The 17,412-nt window shown below is 60.5% G+C and overlaps 6 protein-coding genes across 6 annotated transcripts; 3 read left to right on the top strand and 3 right to left on the bottom strand.

The window, feature by feature from the left end:
* Nucleotides 1-21: 21 nt before the first annotated feature.
* Pm20d2_1 (Peptidase M20 domain-containing protein 2) lies at nucleotides 22-1,387 on the bottom strand (the record flags this gene model as incomplete). Its single annotated transcript, XM_062776370.1, has 2 exons — nucleotides 22-603; nucleotides 637-1,387. 2 exons carry the CDS (start codon nucleotides 1,385-1,387, stop codon nucleotides 50-52), a joined length of 1,305 nt encoding a protein of 434 aa, XP_062632354.1. The 3' UTR covers nucleotides 22-49.
* A 293-nt stretch (nucleotides 1,388-1,680) lies between these two features.
* Nucleotides 1,681-3,558, top strand: SPBC460.05_3 (putative transporter). Its single transcript, XM_062776369.1, has 4 exons — nucleotides 1,681-1,986; nucleotides 2,026-2,468; nucleotides 2,506-3,246; nucleotides 3,285-3,558. The coding sequence occupies exons 1-4, from the start codon at nucleotides 1,811-1,813 to the stop codon at nucleotides 3,515-3,517; spliced, it is 1,593 nt and encodes a 530-aa protein (XP_062632353.1). The 5' UTR covers nucleotides 1,681-1,810; the 3' UTR covers nucleotides 3,518-3,558.
* Nucleotides 3,559-3,827: 269 nt separating this feature from the next.
* SPCC417.10_14 (putative transporter) lies at nucleotides 3,828-5,598 on the bottom strand (the record flags this gene model as incomplete). The annotated part of the gene is made up of 9 exons (XM_062776368.1): nucleotides 3,828-3,858; nucleotides 3,914-4,130; nucleotides 4,168-4,274; nucleotides 4,315-4,548; nucleotides 4,584-4,642; nucleotides 4,680-5,079; nucleotides 5,120-5,273; nucleotides 5,311-5,407; nucleotides 5,443-5,598. The coding sequence occupies 9 exons, from the start codon at nucleotides 5,596-5,598 to the stop codon at nucleotides 3,828-3,830; spliced, it is 1,455 nt and encodes a 484-aa protein (XP_062632352.1).
* A 1,254-nt stretch (nucleotides 5,599-6,852) lies between these two features.
* Nucleotides 6,853-8,772, bottom strand: LOC62_07G009808 (uncharacterized protein). Its single transcript, XM_062776367.1, has 2 exons — nucleotides 8,162-8,772; nucleotides 6,853-8,105 (listed from the first exon to the last, which is right to left on the bottom strand). Exons 1-2 carry the CDS (start codon nucleotides 8,383-8,385, stop codon nucleotides 7,406-7,408), a joined length of 924 nt encoding a protein of 307 aa, XP_062632351.1. The 5' UTR covers nucleotides 8,386-8,772; the 3' UTR covers nucleotides 6,853-7,405.
* Nucleotides 8,773-11,137: 2,365 nt separating this feature from the next.
* Nucleotides 11,138-13,551, top strand: HNM1_13 (Choline transport protein; the record flags this gene model as incomplete). Its single annotated transcript, XM_062776366.1, has 9 exons — nucleotides 11,138-11,295; nucleotides 11,490-11,635; nucleotides 11,681-11,801; nucleotides 11,900-12,149; nucleotides 12,188-12,312; nucleotides 12,366-12,513; nucleotides 12,565-12,775; nucleotides 12,982-13,059; nucleotides 13,253-13,551. The coding sequence occupies 9 exons, from the start codon at nucleotides 11,138-11,140 to the stop codon at nucleotides 13,549-13,551; spliced, it is 1,536 nt and encodes a 511-aa protein (XP_062632350.1).
* Nucleotides 13,552-15,915: 2,364 nt separating this feature from the next.
* Nucleotides 15,916-16,900, top strand: ATO2_2 (Ammonia transport outward protein 2; the record flags this gene model as incomplete). Its single annotated transcript, XM_062776365.1, has 4 exons — nucleotides 15,916-16,205; nucleotides 16,251-16,369; nucleotides 16,434-16,579; nucleotides 16,639-16,900. Exons 1-4 carry the CDS (start codon nucleotides 15,977-15,979, stop codon nucleotides 16,898-16,900), a joined length of 756 nt encoding a protein of 251 aa, XP_062632349.1. The 5' UTR covers nucleotides 15,916-15,976.
* Nucleotides 16,901-17,412: the final 512 nt, after the last annotated feature.

The raw sequence follows: 17,412 nt of genomic DNA, 5'->3' as shown, positions 1-17,412 counted from the left end.
ATTGTCTTCACCTTTACAGCCCTATCACTCATGCATGCAAGCTCATCGTCTACTGTAGATGCGCGGGGTTGGCACCCCATTTGGCGACGTCAACAAGACCGCCGACTTCGTCCATGCTCTCCCTCCACGCCTTCTTGGTGCGCTCGGCAAACGCCTTGTCCGTCAGGAATCGCACTCCGACGGTCGCCATGCCGCTCGCGACACGGTACGTCTGCTCGTGGGCTGGAGCTGTGGCCGCAATGGCTGCAAACTCGGCCGTGTGCACCTTGGGTGGCAGCTCGGTAATCACAAAGTGCGGATGGCAGCCCGGCATCGCGTAGGTCACGTTACCGAAGTCGGTGCTCCCCATGCGTCGGCCAGCCTCGGTCAGGTCGACGTCGATGTGCTGCCCAAACTCGGACTCCATCACGTTTGCGTACTCCTCGGCAAGCGGTGCAGCGTGTCGCAAGTCGGCACATAGCCCAGAAATATCGAGCTTGACCTCGCAACCTGTTGCCAGTGCCGCGGCGTGGAAGCTGGGAACGATCTTTGCGATGAGCTTGTCGAGCCGGTCGGCGTCGCCGCACCGACAGTAGTACTCCATGGCCGTGTACTTTGGAATGACTGAAGTCAGCAGGGCCGATGCTGCTCACTCACCATTCGGCGCATCCCCTCCATGGGTGATGATACCGTGCACCATTTCACCCTGTCGTAGCTGCTGCCGCATGGACGAGATGGACATGTAGGCGATATTGGCCGCGTCCAGCGCGTTGACACCCTGGTACGGCGCGTTGGCCGCGTGCGCGGGCTTGCCAAAGAACTCGACGCCAATGCTGCGCACGGCGAGGCAGGGGCGAATGAGACCGTCAACCCCCTTGCCCGACTCGCCGGCAGGATGGGCCATCATGCACGCCTCGATACCGTCGTACGCGCCCCGCTCGAGCAGTCGGACCTTGCCGTCTCCCGACTCTTCAGCCGGCGTTCCGAGGAGCACGACAGTGCCTTTGATGTCGTGCGCGATCATGGCAGCCCGCAATCCTATCAACGAGGCGATGCCAGCCACACAGATGAGGTTGTGCCCGCACGCGTGTCCGACGCCAGGAAGCGCATCGTACTCGCTGTTGAGGCCGAACGTTGGTCCGGTGCCCCTCGTAAAGGTGGCCTTCCACGCCGTCTCCAGGCCCGCATAGTGGCGATCAACGCTAAAGCCCTCGGATTCGAGGAACGTCGTGAGCTTGTCGTGCGCCTTGAACTCTTGGAACGAGATCTCGGGGTTGTCGTGCAGCCATGTTGACACGGCAGTGAGCTTGTCGGCGGCGGCGACGATGGCCGCGCGGATAGTGGCTCGAATGGCTGGGGTGGCGGGGAAGCCGGCGGTGCCAGTAACGCTCTCTGACTCGATGCGCATGGTGGTGTTGGTAGCTGTCACATTGCTTATCGCTCTGGGGATACCTACATAAGAGTCGGTGGAGCGTCGAGTGCTTCCTCGAGATCATCAGGCTTTGGTCCGTCCCACTCGGCCGCGAGTCGGTTCGACAGACGGAAAAAGGGACTGAAAACGCGGCAAAAGGGTCACTTTTCCGCCATCTCGGCGACCTCGACCTCGGAAAACTCTTTGCTCCATCGCGACTCGGTGCAATTCTCCACTTGCAAGCTGCGGCAATGCAACCTCTCCACTCTACTCATATCACCTGACCCGCAGCTATTGGTCCTGTGCCTCGCGGCGCATCTCGTAGCCCCGTAGCCATTGGGCCGTGCCCCACGCCGAGCCCTCTCCGCTCCGGGGTCCTGGTGCCCCGACCGAACCGCACTTATCGCGGCAGTCGGAACAATGGCCCGCCTGGACCGGGACAAGAGGTTAAAAGGACATGCAGACTGCGACTCACCACCTACCCCCACGCCAAGCACCATGTCAGACACAAAGGAGAAACTCAGGACCGACTCTGAGGGCGACGTGTCAGTCGTCGCCCAAGTCGACGACCTCATTGCCGCCGAGGGCGAGTTCACGTGAGTGGGCCGGTGGGACTACGCTGATAAGATACCCAGTGAGGAAGAGTACAGCTGCCTCAAGCGCAAGTTTGACTGGATCCTCATGCCCATGCTCATGCTCCTGTATGGCATCCAATACAGCGACAAGACGTCGCTCTCTTCTGGTGTCATCTTCGGTCTCCGCGACGACACCCACATGACGCTCGCCCAGTACTCGACCCTCACCGCCTTCTTCTACATGGCATACGCGCTAGCACAGTACCCCATGATGTGGTTCCTCCAGCGCGTACCCCTCGGTCGAGGCCTTGCCGTGTGCATCATCATCTGGGGAGCCATGGTCATGCTCCTCGCCGCCTGCAACAACTATGCCCAGCTCGCTGCTGTGCGCACATTCCTGGGATGGTTTGAGGCTGTCGTCACCCCCGGCTTCGCCCTCTTCACCTCATCGTGGTACCTGCGTCGCGAGCAGACGCACCGTCAGAACCTGTACTACTCGATGAGTAAGTTCTACTCGCACGGCCCCTGCTCACCCCCTAGACACCTTCTTCGCCATCGTCTTCGGCCTCGGCATCTACTACATTGCCAAGAACGCACAAGACCGTGGTGGGCTCGCCGCGTGGCGGGTTATCAACCTCTTCCTTGGTTCCGTCACCGTGGGCCTCGGCATCATCTTCCTCATCTTTGGAGGCACCCCCGATGAGGTCTGGTGGCTCACTGCGCGCGAGAAGCGCATGGCCAAAGCCCGCATCATCTCCAACGGCACCGGAACAGGAGGACAGCACAAGTGGGACTGGTCGCAGGTGAAAGAGTGCCTCTACGACCAGCAGTTCTGGCTCGCGGTGGTGTACAACATCACCAGCAACATCCCCAATGGCAGTATCACGACGTTCAACACCCTCGTCATTCAATCATTCGGCTTCACCAACCTCCAGACGATCATGTACAACCTGCCCGGATACGCTGTGGCGTGTACCTCGATTGTGGCGTGCGGCTTCGCGGTGCACTACTGGCCCAAGACGCGCTTCCCCCTCGCGATCATTATGCAGATGTTCACGTTCGTCGCGCTCATCTACGCCGGCACGGACAAGCACTCGGGCAAATGGACCAAGTGGGCTATTTGGACTGTCTTCAGCCACCAGTTTGCCATCGGTTGCTTCCTCACCGCGTGGCCCATGATCTCGCTCAACGTCGCCGGTCGCACCAAGAAGTCGTTCTTCGGCGGCTCCTCCCTGCTCGCCTACTGCATCGGCAACATTATCGGCTCGCAGGTGATGCGTCGTGAGTAAAAACCGGTTCCGCTCTACTAACTCCCACAGCCTCCGACGCGCCGCGTTACTTCAAGGGTCTGACCGTGTCGGCCGTCTTCATGCTCTTCTCCACTGTCAACCTTGGCCACTGGTGGTGGTACCTCTGGTGGCAGAACAAGAAGCGTGACCAGGAGTTTGCCGCCTCGGGAATGACCGTCGAGGAACGCGAGCACCTCAACCGTGTTGCTGGCGAGAACGATGTGACAGATCTGAAGAACAAGCACTTTAGGTACATCTACTAGGTTTGTAGAGAGATTATTGTATGGGGATGAATTGGTTGGTGATGTGCTGGTCATAAGGAGGCGGTGCTACAGTACTTGCACAGACACACTCGAGGCTTGCGGTGGCTCGTTAGGGAAATGGTGTTAGATGCAATCGCCATGTACTCCCTTCACGGTGGCGCGGACTTCTCGCCTAGCTCGCCCAGGATACTACAGCGCTACTAAACCCAGTTCCAGGTTGCTGTCACATCGTTCATTCGTATTCCTATGATTCTCTCATGTTGTCGAACCCCACCCATCACCATGATCAAACCCCGCATCCCCCCTCTCCCTAGTAAGCGTACCGGAAGTGCGGGTTGGTGCTGTCAGGTCAGCGATGGCCCATACGCCCTTGGCCACGGCCACGCTCCTACTCACCGGTCGGTAAAGTCGCTGTCAGGATCAAACTCCACGACACCGTTTGCGGCCTCGAGCTTGTCGCGCCTGGCATTCTCACGGCGATAAATGAGAAGAATAACCACGATCAGCACAACCGTCATGGCGATGCACGCAATGTTGAAGGTGTAGAAAAAGGTGAACTTGGGTGCGTCTTTGGCACGGTACATTTGCGGCCCGATGAGATTACCAGTGCACACTGGGGAGTCAGTGGTTGAAACAGGGCCCGATCTCACCAGCCACAAAGTAGATGATGTTGACTGTCGTGCGCTTTGTCTTGCCCGCGACGTTGGAAGTAATAAGCGAGATGGTGGTGACATACGAGACGATCTGTGGCGTGATCCTGGGCAGCGTTAGAGGACGGTCGAGGTAATACAACGCACAAGTAGTAGCCGATAAGGCGCACGACGCGAAGGTGGGTAGGGACAGCCCAGACCATGGCGAGCCCGGCGATGCCAACAAGAGGCCACACGGCGGCCACGGCACAACGGTTCTTGATCTTGTCTCCGAGCCAAGGGAAGAAGGCATAGTTGAAAGAGAGCCACGCATTGACCATGCCAAGGAGGAGCGTCTGGAGAGAAGTAAAGCCAAACGACTTGATCAGGAGGGTAAAGAGGCTGGAGGGTAAGCTGAGCACCTTTGTGTCACTTACATTCCCGTGCCGCCCGAAGGAATCATGCAGAAGAATGCAACGCCGGCGTAGCACCAGGTCTGTGGTAATGAGCAAACACCAGGATACCACACCCACCAGTGGGTCGAGAATCGCCTCGCGACACTGCTTCCAGTCCCATTCCGACTTGGTTGGCTGCTGGTTGGCACGCACGCGGAGCACGGCGAGCTTGCGGTCCTCCTCGTTGAAGAACCACGCGGTGGAAGGGGAATTGGGCACCACGAGTCCGAATGCCACACCAGAGGCGACGGTCACCACGCCGAGGATGATGAAGAGAACCTTCCAGCCGGCGAGGGCGAGCTTGCCTTGGTCGTTGGCCTGGGCGAGGCCGTACCCCATCGAGCCGCCGATGATGAAGCCCAATCCGGCGAACGAAAGCCAAAAGCCTGTGCGAGCACCCTGCTCGCGCACCTTGTACCACTGTCCCGTCATAACTGCGAATCCGGGAGTGACGCAAGCCTCACAAAAGCCCAACAAGCTGGGGGGTAAGCGACATGTTGCCGCCGACAACCACTTACAATCGGCACCCCATCAGTCCAGCAAAGTTGTGCGCAACGGCCATCATGCACAGCACCACACCCCAGATGACAATGTTCACGGCGAGGACCTTTGGGATGGGGAACCTCTGCATGAGCAGGTTCTGGGGGTACTGGCCGATCAGGAAGCCGAGCCCTGCAGTTCAGCTCGTCACCCATCGTCGGCGACGTACACAGGATGCTGCCAAGCCAGGTGAACTGCCCAGTCGTGAGGTGGTTATCCTCCATGAAGCCCATGACCGCGGCGTAGCTCATGCAGATTTTGTCGAGCTGGGGTCAGCGGGTGCGGCTCGGGCCCCACTTACAAACTGGAGACAAAAGATGATAAACATGGCCGGGAGGACGATGGCGTCGATCTTGCGCCGGATACGCTTGTCGTCCTCGGGGCTGATGTCGTCGACAGGCGCCGAGACGGCCGTCTCAAAGTCCTTCTCCTTGTCGATGCTGGTGCGTTGGGCCATTGCGTCTCAGGTCAAGTCGTCACAGATCCATGGTGCTCCGCTCGGCTGGTTAAGTACGTCTTGGAGGACCTCCATGGCCCCCGGGGGGTCCTCAAAATTCCAGACACGCCGAGACTCCGACACCGACGAGATCGGAGCTGGCTGGCGGCTGTCAAGCCGACGAGATCGGGACGCCTGCACACGGGTTGCCCACATCCGAATCGCTAGTCGTAGCAGCAGCCGACGCGACGACGCGGGCGGCACCCGGCGCCCGTAGGTGGAGATGCCGAGACGCCGTGGGCCGTCTATCTCCCTGCCAGGGACCGTTAGCGGGCGATCGCTTGTGGCCTCGTCGTGACCACAGTTGGTGCCGGTGCCACAATGCCACTCGAGTGCCGAAGGTAGTGAGCCAGGCGTCTTGGAAGGAGAGTATTTATGAGTACAGGCAAGCAGGGCTTCATGAGAGTTGGCAGAGCACCATGTTAACAGTTGGGCTAGTAACTGGGACGATTCAAGACACAATGTCGAAGGGAAGAGGATGTGGTCCGACATCCGACTGTACAACGGCCGACATCCGACCGACCAGCCACCTCCGTCCGACACCCCGGAGTTGCGGCTTTGACCTCGGCGCAGGCAGAGGGTTGCTCAGGACGTGCTCAGATCTCCAAGACCACCAAGCATGTACATGGCTGCCAACCGCCGCCCAGGTCGGCTCGGCACTGGGACGCGGGCGCCGGGGGGACCGACTTCCTGCCGGTCTTGCCACGCCGAGGCACTCTTAAGCGATATGCAGATGCCGTCTGGGATTTCAGCTGACAGCAACTCTGGAGGAGGTCTGAAGTGTATAAGTACGCTGTCTACTGTTCTTATTGAAGCCCCATGGGGCATTGTACGTGGTGGATATCGAGTTGCAACGGCCTCGACAGCAGTGGAAGTGTTGTTTGCAGGCTGGCAGTATCGCGGACATTGCCCCATCTCCGTGTCCCCCCTTCCCGAAGCCCAAACTTTATCACCAAGTGGCACAGGCATGCCCTCGACCCAAGCAACAATGACAACTCCCTTTGGATCCCTTGACGCTTTGTCCACCGCGACGTAGTCTGCACTGTGCAGCACGCATGTACCAGCACAACTTTCATTACGGGCTGCGTGGCGTGCAAGGCTACCTGCCGTGCCTCTGCACCCAACTGCACCCGCCTCCCCGTTCCTGCCCCGTGTCCACGGGACAGGGGCTGCGTCGCGGAGTCCGAAACCGTTGTCACGTCTGCACGTCTGCCGCCACCTTGTGCAGTGCCTTCATCGAGTACGACTACTGCAACCATTGCAGGGTACATCTACGGCACGATACATTAGTCTTTTTCATTGACCCGCTCGAGCCTTGGCTGGATCTAAATGCGATGTCTTGGGTCAAAGCGCCGCTCGAGCCAGCCCAGCCTCTTCCAGACATCCCTGCGCCGCAGTTATCAACCCATGCATAGAAGCCTGAGCATATGGTCATTACTCGCCTGGGCAAGAGCACGCTAGCACGCTCCGTCCAGACAGAGCCAAAGGGGGTACTGTAGGGGGCGGGGGTGTCATTGACAGGTACAATAGAACTGGTTTGTAGGGTGGCGGGGGTGGTTGTGGTTTGGGGGGAATAGGTGGTTGGGTTTGACGCCAAAGCCGTCAACGTCCAGGTCGGGCGGGCCCTCCTGGAGCTCGCGCAGAACCGGGACACAAAAAGTGCAGAGCGAAATGAAGAAAAGGCAAAGTGCGTGCGAATTGGTGAAAGCAAGTTCACCGCCCATCATAGTCCGTCAAGGTGTCGTGAATGTCAGATGATTGACGACGCTTAGATCGAAGCGCCGAGGACAATGATGCGGCCAATGTTGGCGACAAGGTTGCCGACCTGGGCCAGGTTGCCGCCAGCAGGAGCAGAGGGAATGTCGGTAACCACTGCGTCGTGGCCGAGGGTGGCAGTAGCGTTGGCAAGCGAGAAGGTCGTGCCAGTCACGTTGGCAATGGACGTGGCGTTGAGGAGCGAGGTGGTCGCGTTGAGCGAGGTAGTCGACGAAATGGTCGTCGAGTTGGCGCTCGCGCTCGACGAAAACGACGTGGTGGTCGACGTGGTGGTCGTGCTCGACTCGGTAGTCGTGGTCGACGACTCGGTGGTGGTGGTAGGAGGAGGCGTCGTGGTGGTGGTAGGAGGAGGAGGAGGAGGGGGCGACCAGGTGCTCTCGGGCTCGGGGGTGGGCGTGGGCTTGTTCTTGGTAGTCGTCGTGGTGGGGTCCTGGTTGCCGCCGCTGTCGCCGCCACCGCCGCCGCCACCCGAAGTCCAAGAAATGGTAATAACGCCAGCCTTCTTTCCGGGGTCAAAGAACTCCATGAGGCCGGGCGACATGTCGACCTGGCCGTAGGTGGGGCAGGTGGGGCACGAGTCGAGAATCTGGGCCGAGGTAGTCTTGCCGTTGGCAGTGATGGTGATCCACTGGTAGCACTGGTCCATGTTGAACATTTGCGTGTTCATGGCGACATAGTACGAGTTCATGTCACTGTAGGAAAGGCGTGAGCGTCGCGCGCGGCATCAGCAAAGTCTAGTTGTACTCACGGAGAACCACCGCCGCATGCGACAATGGTACCTCCCTCCTCGGGGGTGAGCGAGTACCAAGTGGCCTTGGAGTTGGAGACCGAGGCTGGGAGACCCGAGCCACGCTTCTGGCCGGGGAAAGCGACTTCACTGCGGCGAATGTGCTTGCCGCGCGAGCCAAGGTGGCTGCCAGCGGCCACAACAGAGGCCAGAGTAGCGGCCGAGAGGATGGGTGCGATGAGCATTGTGGGTGTGTTGCCTAGACGTGGGTGTTTGTTGGGTTTAGGTGTGGTAGGAGTGTCCAGTCGGGAGAGTCAACGTCAAGTCGATGTGTGTCGAAGGGACGGAGGAGGGGAGGAGGTTGGGGGAGGGGAGAGACACAGAGAAAACGAGGGTGTGGGTGAGTGCGAGTGATAGGTGTTGGTGTCGGTGGTGGGAGGAGGTGGTGGTGTGGGTGGTCGACGGTGCCGGGGCTGCAGGTGTTTTGATGGAGACCTAGCGAGTGTCGGGGGAGAGTCGAGCGTCGGGGTGTCGGGGGATCGAGCTGGGGCCAGCGAGCCAACGAGTGTCTGAGCGTCAAGGAGGGTCGAGGAGACGAGAACTGAACAAGAGAAAGAGGACAAGACGGTGTTGATTGGGGGTCGATGCAGAAGGAGTAAGAATGAGGGTGCTGGGGGGGTGTGGGTGGTGGTGCCGTGGGCAGGAGTCGTGTGGTGTGTGGTGCCACCCAGGACGGGCAGCGCGCGGGCACCAGGGTTACCAGAGGGATCGGGGGCAGTCAGGTCAAACCCAACTGGGACTCGGTGAGGGGTGTGTGCGGGCGGCGTGGTGCAGCCAGTGCAGCCGGGGGCAGCCTTTGTTGACGCGCCGCCGCGGCAGAGCGCGAGGCCACTGTCCCCGAGCGAGCGCGTCCTTGGTTGTTGTCCCTGAGCTGTCCCCTGGAGGCATTCAGGGGAGTTACCACTTGTTGAGACCCCCTCGTCGTGGCTCGTCTCCGCGGTTTGCTTGTTTGGGCAAACTGGGCATTTCTTTTTTTCGCCTCGCTGGTTTACTCGGCAGGACAAGGTCACAACAACAACCCTCGAACAGGTCTTGGGTGCAGCAGAGAATAAACGGGGGGACTTGGCAGAGACAAGAACGGGGTGGTTGCTCATGAATGGACAATAACATGCAGCATGCAGCAGCAGCAGCATGGTGTCCACACGACAACTCAAAGCATAACAAACACTACGGGCCGGTTTGAACCCTCTCGCGGCATGCGCGCGTGGCCCACACGGTACGACGCGTAACGGCGCGACTAGGACCACGGGCGACGCCGCGCCGCGCGCCGCACCAGCACCGCACTACCGCTTTTTACAACCACCACACCCTAACACCCGCCGCCAGCCATGGCGGTCGTCGTTGCCCGCACCGCCTGCCTAGCCTAATCCCCTCAATAATAGATTTTGGGCGGTGCCTCTAAACCAATAAAGACGATTCAACCTGACGTCAATACAACTTGTTGAGACCCACGCAAGCACCAAACATGGCCCATCAGATGGGCGACAAGGGGGTCGCAGTAAGAGCCAGCCACGGCCAACCAATTAACAGCACAACTGTTCCTCTCGACAAGCACCACAGCGGCCATATGACTGGCCCTAGTGACGCAATGCGGGAGACCTGCACAAAGCCTGGCCAGTTCATGTCCGCTCCGACGAACAAAAGAGGGGCCACGCCACGGGTCGTGTGCTAGCGTCGTCGATGCCCTGCCGAGTTTAAACACGGCGCTGCCGGCAATGAGAGCGCGGGTACGGACGGGTCTGCCGTGGGCACTGTTTCATCTTTTCCAGCACACCACTGCTGCGCATGTTTGGGCGTAAACAACGCGCCCAAAGAACAGCCACCCATTACCACACCACATGACCATGCATGTTCTGTTGCCTTCACTACATGATACATGGAGTTGGACATTGGCGACGACGGGAGGTCCCTCGGTCCTTCCCCTTGATCGAGACCCTGCAGATCAAATGGCGGCGAGGAGGTTGTCGTCTCTGTCGAGTGGCTGGCAGGCGAACAGCACCAGTGGCGTCGAGGTTACCCCCTTTTGCCTTGCCGCCTTGTTCGACTTGTTTCCTTTAGGAAAGTCGGCAAACAGAAAAAAATAAACACAACACTGCGGCCTGGCCACAAAGGCGAAACTAGGGTCAACAATGGGCCGAATAGCGGGAGTAAATACACGCGGCAGTCACGCGAGTATATGGGTGGGATGAATAGACAAAAGATCACGTGGCGAGAGGGATGACACGCGGATGTCACATGGCAAAATGGGGTGAAGAATAAATTTACATGGCTCGAAAGCCCTCCAGCGATTTGCCCAGCCTGTGTCGACTGCAAGGATATGTATGCATGTACAAGGCCACCCGCCGGCCGCAGTGCGACTCACACTGTTCAGGCAGGTTGTCCTTTAGCAAACGATACGCGATGGTCGCGGCTTGCCGACCCGAGGGCGCAGCAGACCCCGGCGCCACTCGCACCACTGTTGCTCATCGTCGGGCCGACTTGTGCCACCCCGCGTGTATTCTCGTCGACGAGAGCGGCTGGCCCCCTGACTCGGACTCGGACTGGAGCTGGCTTGACTCTGACTCGAGCTCGTCTGACTCGGGGCGATTGGTGTTCTGAACACCATGGAAGCTGCTTGGCAAACGTCCCTCCCTCGGTGGCTTCTATTCCTGTTGCCTGCGTCAGCTGAGCCGAGTCGGGCCTTGGACCTGCCGTTCGCCGTGGAGACGGACACTGTTGTTGCTATGTACGCCCGCACCAGTACGACGCTGCTGACGCCGGATACCCTATCGGGCTTTGTGCACCCAGCACGCCATCGGCTGCGGCTGCAAATGTCTGCAACAGCAACGGTCAGTCAGTCACGATAGCAGCGAGGAGGTCGGCACATAAATAGCGCTAGCGCAAGTTTCCATGTCTTGGCAGCGCAGCGCTGCACAACGAGCAGCAACAACAACACTAATGTCCCACAGCGACGAGGAGAAGGAGGCTGTGGCCAGCCCGCAGGCAGATGGCACGGGCACGGGCACGGGCACGGGCGTGGTCCACCTCGAGCGCAGGTTTAGCTTTCTCGCGTGCTTGGGCATGGCCTTTATCATGCTTAATTCGTGGACGGGTGAGTAGGCGCGTGGCCTGCGTCATGTCGCGTGGGACGACGACAACAACAAACTCTCGGCATGCTGACTCGTCAGGGATGTGCGTGGGCATGGGCTTGTGTGATGTTTTGACGATACTAACCCGTGCTTGTTCAGGTCTGCGGCGTGAGTACGGTGCATGGTGCGACTTGTCGCTGCGCCGCTAACCCCCGCCCCAGCCTCGGCGTCGTGCTACCCTCTGGCGGCTCCGTGTCGGTAGTGTACGGCTGTATCGTCTCGGCGATCGGCGCCGCCACGACGGGCTTGAGTCTGGCCGAGTTCTGCCATGTCTACCCCGTCACCGGGGGGCAGTATGACTGGGTTTGTGAGTAGACGGGTCGAAAGATAGATATCGCGACTGATGCACCAGACATCATCACGCCGGAGCGGTACCGCCGTCCCGTGTCCTACGTCGTCGGGTGGCTCGCTGCTGCCGGCTGGATCGCGCTGACGGCCGTGTCGGCGGCCTTTTGCGGCACGTTCATCTCGGCGTAAGTGCAAACGGGTCAGCTCATGCCGGTCATCACACCTGGGCGAGCCGCTCACTCCAACGGTGTGCGACACTTGCTGACACTCGCGCCGCGCGCAGCTTCGTCGCCCTCTGGCACCCCGACTTTACTCTCACCAACTGGCACACGTTCCTCATCTACATCGCCTTCTGCATCCTCCCCTTCCTGCTCAACACGTTTGCCATCCGCCTCCTGCCGCTGGTCGAGAAGGCAGGGTTCTACTGGGGCGTCAGCGGCATCGTGGTGGTCAGCATCGTGCTCCTGGCCACCGCGAGCCCGGGGTTCCAGCCGCCCAAGGCCGTATTCGCGACGTTCACCAACGAGACGGGGGTGGGTCCAGGGCAACGGAGCACATAGCTGACGCCTAGTGGCCGGACGGTGTTGCCTTCCTCCTTGGCCTGCTCCAGTCGACTCTTGGTCTTGCCGGCTACGACGCGATCACGCATATGATGGAGGAGATGCCGGCGCCGTCCAAGAATGGGCCCAAGGTGCTGTGAGTGGGGGTGTGGTAAATTGCGGTGGCCACCCGCGCTGACACTCACCCAGCCTCCTAGCAATCGCGCTCGGTGCCGTTACCGGCTGGCTCTTCCTCGTCATCCTCCTCCTGTGTCTCAAGGACATTGACGCAGTGATTGCTAGCCCTACGGGACCGCTCCTCGCCATCTACCAGCAGGCGACGAACAGTGCCGCGGGGGTGAGTCAACAGGCTCTCCTGCGTACGTGAGTTCCCACTGACACACTCCAGGCCACCTGCCTCGCAATGTTCAACTTCCTCTGCATGGTCTTCATGACCCAGGGCATCATGACGATCGCCTCGCGCATGGTGTGGACATTTGCGCGTGACCGCGGCCTCGGGCACCTGAGCCCCATCCTCGCGCCGGTGCACCCCACCCTCAAGGTGCCCGTGTGGAGTGTCGTCTTTGTGCTCGTGTGGTGTGTGGTGCTGGGACTGATTTGTGAGTAGGGTGGACGATGAGGGGTGCCTGCTTGATCACGGCGCGGCGAGTGAAGAGAAAGACGACGACCACGAACCACTCGCTGGATCCACCCCCCAAGTCGCTCCCCCACTCGGTGGTCCCGAGTGGCGCAGTCGGCAGCCTTGTCCTCAACGCCTCCCTCTGAACGACCTGGAGCCCGGTGTCGGAGCTAACACCCACTCCAGACCTCGGGTCTACCGTCGCGTTCAATGCTATCGCTTCATCGTCGCTGTCTCTCCTGCAGATCAGCTACTTCATCCCGAGTGAGTACGAGTTGGTGAATGTGTTTGGTAGGCTGCGTGCCGGGGCGCCTTTCGGGCGCCGCTGGTGGAGCCGCTCGGTATTCGTCTCCAGTGATGTGGCCCTTGGTGCCGAGGTCGACACCTGTGTGCCCCTTTGACCTGTGCCAGGCCCACACACTCACGAGACACACCTCTGCACCCACTAACTCCCCAGTCCTCATCGTCTTTGTCCGCGGCGACGCAGTGTACGCCGACCAGCCCCGGACGTGGTCGCTCGGTCGCTGGCGGCGTCCGATTAACGCCGTGGCGCTTGCGTTCCTCCTCACGACGTCGGTCTGCTTTGCGTTCCCGCCCGCGCTCCCGGTGACGGGCAGCAGCATGAACTACGACGTGGTGGTGCTCGCCATCGTGGCGCTCTTTGCGGTTGGGACGTGGGTGACGGACGCCCACAAGAACTTTTACGGGCCCAGCGAGCTCGAACAGCGTATCCAGGAGGGGCGTCGGATGTGGTGACCGTGGTGATGCATGGCTTGGACAGGCGAGAAAAGAGAGAAAATCTAAACAATCGAGCTTCCGCGGCGACTAACCTCCCGTGCCCCCCGTGCCGGATCCAGTATCTCGGGCTGGGCGTCAAAGTTTGCACACTTTTTGTGGGGCCGCAGGTACACATGCGTGTGCATGTGCTCAGCGTGGAGAGGGGTGCGGGCTGCACACTATCGCCTCGGAAACGAACACAAAAAAGACGACGTGGTGGCACATGACTGGTGTCAAGGTGGTCCCGGGTCAAGTCGGCCTCGAGGAGCGAGGTAGAGAGGGTTTGAGAGCCTCGTGACTTGTCGTTCGTGGTTCCATTGCCCGGCGGTCTAGTCTCAGACGCATCGGTCTGCACAGCTGCATCGAGGCGCTACTCTCGCAGCGAGACGTCGTCTTGAACGAGCCCCCCGGGCTGTCGCCGACTCCGCTGCCACACTGCACCTCCACCCGGATAAACCGTGTGACAATGGAGCAACCTTGCCCCTATCGGCGACCCGCATTGTCTGGCATCGCATCCACCGGCAAGCCGGCATCAACGTGTGGACGTGGACGTCGGCATCCCCGCAACAGTGCGGTGCCGGCGGCGGCGAGGCCGCGATGGCTTCAAGCCCAGCAATTCCAGCCCTGCCGTCCAACTTCCGGACGAGCTTGTATTGACTGACACCACTCGGAGGAGGGAGTCTTTCCTTTGCTATTACGGTGCCTGCACTAAATTCCTGTCTAGGCACCCCCATCCTCCCCACAAATCCACTTGACGCACCGGGTATCACGTCTTTACCGTTCGAGCGGAACAAAAAGACGAGGCAACCTGCCGAAAGTGACGGCATCGCAGCCGAAGGTGGCGGCAGGGATCAAGGGCCAAGCCGACCAGAACCGACGCTCACGGTCAATGCCGCCAATCAGCACCCGCAGCGCTGTGCCAGACATGGCCGGTAAATGTGTGCCGGAGGGAGATATCGCGCCGACGTGCGGGGCTGCCGTGCGTTGGTTGTCCTGTCCCGGGCCTGTCACTTGCCTGGGCCGGGTCGGCTGGGCGCTGCTGGTCCCCCTCCCTCCCCTCCCGACGACTGCGCCAAGCAAGAACACTGAGCGTGCGGTTGAGTTGATCTACAGCGCCGTACGTGCGCCCCCTTGCCTCGGGCTCGCTATTATCTCAATTTGTGGGGTCGGCAATGCCCGTCAGGTGTCACTCTGTAGCCTTGTTCTCGGCAGGAATGTGTCTTGAGACATGACAACTCTGTGTAGCAGACAACTGCAGATGACCGCTGGGCAGTGCTTGTGCTTGTGCTTGTGCTTGTGCTTGTGCTTGTGCTTGTGCTTGTGCTTGTGCTTGAGGTGATCACCGCACGCATGCCCCACCTTGGACACCCGAGGGAAATACGTAGTATAACCGGACCTTGTGCCTCGGCGCGAGGACGGTATTCGGTACAGCAGCAGCAGGCCGGGCGGCGGCGGCGGGCGGTACAGCAGCGGGGGGGCGCTCAGTCGAAGACTGGCCGAGGCGCCGAGTGCGGGGATCGAGGTGGGGGGGAATCTAACTCTGGGTCCATCACTTGTGCCGCCATGGGTACACGGGCAGAGCAAGAGGCACCAGCACGGCACAAGCACTCGGGGAAACACGTGAGAATGACCCGCTGGGCACAAGTCGAGAGAGGCAAGAGGACACACGCAGCAGCACAAGATGGCGGAAGGGGAAGGACGTGACGCAAGCGACGACTCGTGGCGCGGTCCGGCGCGGCGCGGCGTGCGGTCGGGCGGGCGGGGACAAGCGCAACGAGCCCCTGCGCTGCACCCCACGGGTGTCACCTGCCAGCCAACCACCGCAACCTTGCCTTCCGGTTACTTTGAGGTGGCCGATGCCTGTGCAGGATTTAGAACAGCGAGGCGAGTGCGGGGTGGGGCGAGGCGCGCGGGGGGGTCAGGAAATCGGTGATAGCGGGGGGCACCGGGGGAGAGGCCGCTGTTGTCGATCGATATCGTCGGGTCGGGTGGGTTGCGGCTGCTGCGGCTGACAGCGGCACAAACCCACCTACACCTCGTCTCTGCCCTCGTGCGTGCGTCGTGCACACGCAAGATAGCGGTCGTTGCACGAGGTCAATTGGTTACTGGATATGCAGTTAGCCGAAGGGGTTGGACGACTTGTTGGGGTTGTTGCCGCGAGGTCGCTCGGAAACGTCCAGGAGGAGGAGGTAGCGGCCACTAGCCGGCGGCGTTGGCTGCGGGCGGCGGCCCACGAGCGGAGGTGCGCGCTGCCTGCAACATGTTGCAAGATTGTGTGGCCTTTGCCAGAGAGATATAAGACGAGGTGCTTGGCCAAGAGCGTGCCCAAGTCGTCAAAGTAAACACAGCGAAGCTCGCCAGTCACTACCACCTGCCACCTCACAACACAACACACACCGCACACATGTCCAACACCAACGAGTCGAGCCCCCAGCCCGCTGGCTACTACGGCAACGATGTCGAGAAGGGTATGGACCGCCAGATCGAGCGCATGATCACGCCTGGCGGCCACCCCATCGACTACTCGCAGCCCGGTATCCCCGCCCAGCACCGCAAGTACGGTAACCCCGTCCCTGTCGGTCTGCTTGCGTTCGCTGCCAACTTCTACCTCTTCGGCCTGTATGGTCTTGGCCGTGAGTAGTGGCGTAGCTTCTGTCGGCCAGAGCTAACCCCTCCAGTCCGTGGCGTCGGCGGCGTCAACGGCCTCGTCCCCCTCCTCACCATCTTTGGTGGTGTCGGCCAGACCATGGTCGGCTGGTTTGAAATGTTCATCGGCAACACCTACTCTGGCACCATGGTCAGTGGTCTGTGGCCTACCTGCCCGCCAAACCACTGGAGCCCCGCTCACCACCACACTCCAGTTCATCTCGTTCGGCGGCTTCTGCTTCGGCCTCGCGTGCATGTTCATCCCCTCGTTCGGCGTCATCGCTGGCTACTCGGACGCCAACGGCCAGCTCACCAACCAGTTCGCCCAGGCGCTTGGCATGTACCTCTTGGTCTGGGCAGGGTAAGTGGCGAACACCGCACACACCGCAGTGAGGTCATGTCAGCTGACAACCTCTGCAGCATCGTCTTCCTCTTCATCCTCGCTTCGCTCCGTGCCTCGGTCGCCATTCTCGCCGTGCTTGTTTGCGCCTGCATGGCGTTCATGCTCGTCGGCATTGCCCAGATGACCGGCAACGTTGCCGTCGGCAAGGCTGGCTCCTCATTCTGCATCATCGCAGCCACAATGGGCGTCTGGGCCGCCATGGCCGGTTTCTGGACACCAGACACGACTTACCCCTGGGTCCGCATCTCGCCCATCGACCTCTCGCCCAAGGAGGACTAAGTGGTCGGTTGGGGTTCGCGTGCAGCGACCTACGCTGCGCCAAAGGACAGTACGACGAGCCCTGTGTCTGCGACAAGCGCTTGTTCTTGTCGCGACCAGGTAATGACGACACGACGGTGCGATGGTGCGCTGAGCGCCGGTGCCGTGTTGATGAGACGAGACGGGGGCGGGGAAAAAAGTATCGCTTGCTTGCTCGCGTTGTACAAATACATAGTAGAGTGGATGCAGTTATCGCAGCTAGACTGTACGCGTCTCGCGATCGTCGCGTCAAGTCAACCGTCTCTCGGCCTCGTGTGTATCGAGCATCGCCTGCGCCGAGATAGGGAGGGCGCGAGGTCGGGTGGCCCGCGAATCCGTGGAAGGGGGCTCCGAGGAGGCGCAGTGAGTGATTCCACGGAGTATATCATGCGATCCCGAGGGATAAGACGTCGAAGCCGTCGGTGATGGTCTGCATCGACTAGAAGATCGTTTTGCGCCAGCTGTCAGCGAGGTCAGCACGTTGACAAAGAGAC

The sequence above is a fragment of the Vanrija pseudolonga genome, chromosome 7 (genome assembly GCF_020906515.1).
Source record: "Vanrija pseudolonga chromosome 7, complete sequence".
In the NCBI taxonomy this organism is placed as follows: domain Eukaryota; kingdom Fungi; phylum Basidiomycota; class Tremellomycetes; order Trichosporonales; family Trichosporonaceae; genus Vanrija; species Vanrija pseudolonga.
This window is presented reverse-complemented; position numbering and strand designations above follow the sequence as displayed.

What these genes read in the sequence shown, in the direction of transcription:
- SPBC460.05_3 (XM_062776369.1), top strand. Translation starts at nt 1,811, where the DNA reads ATGGCCCGCCTGGACCGGGACAAGAGGTTAAAAGGACATGCAGACTGC. An exon ending in GCCGCCGAGGGCGAGTTCAC is followed by an intron (nt 1,987 to 2,025) that starts GTGAGTGGGCCG and finishes TAAGATACCCAG; the next exon opens with TGAGGAAGAGTACAGCTGCC. An exon ending in CGGCTCGCAGGTGATGCGTC is followed by an intron (nt 3,247 to 3,284) that starts GTGAGTAAAAAC and finishes TAACTCCCACAG; the next exon opens with CCTCCGACGCGCCGCGTTAC.
- LOC62_07G009808 (XM_062776367.1), bottom strand. Translation starts at nt 8,385, where the DNA reads ATGCTCATCGCACCCATCCTCTCGGCCGCTACTCTGGCCTCTGTTGTG. An exon ending in GCATGCGGCGGTGGTTCTCC is followed by an intron (nt 8,106 to 8,161) that starts GTGAGTACAACT and finishes CCTTTCCTACAG; the next exon opens with TGACATGAACTCGTACTATG.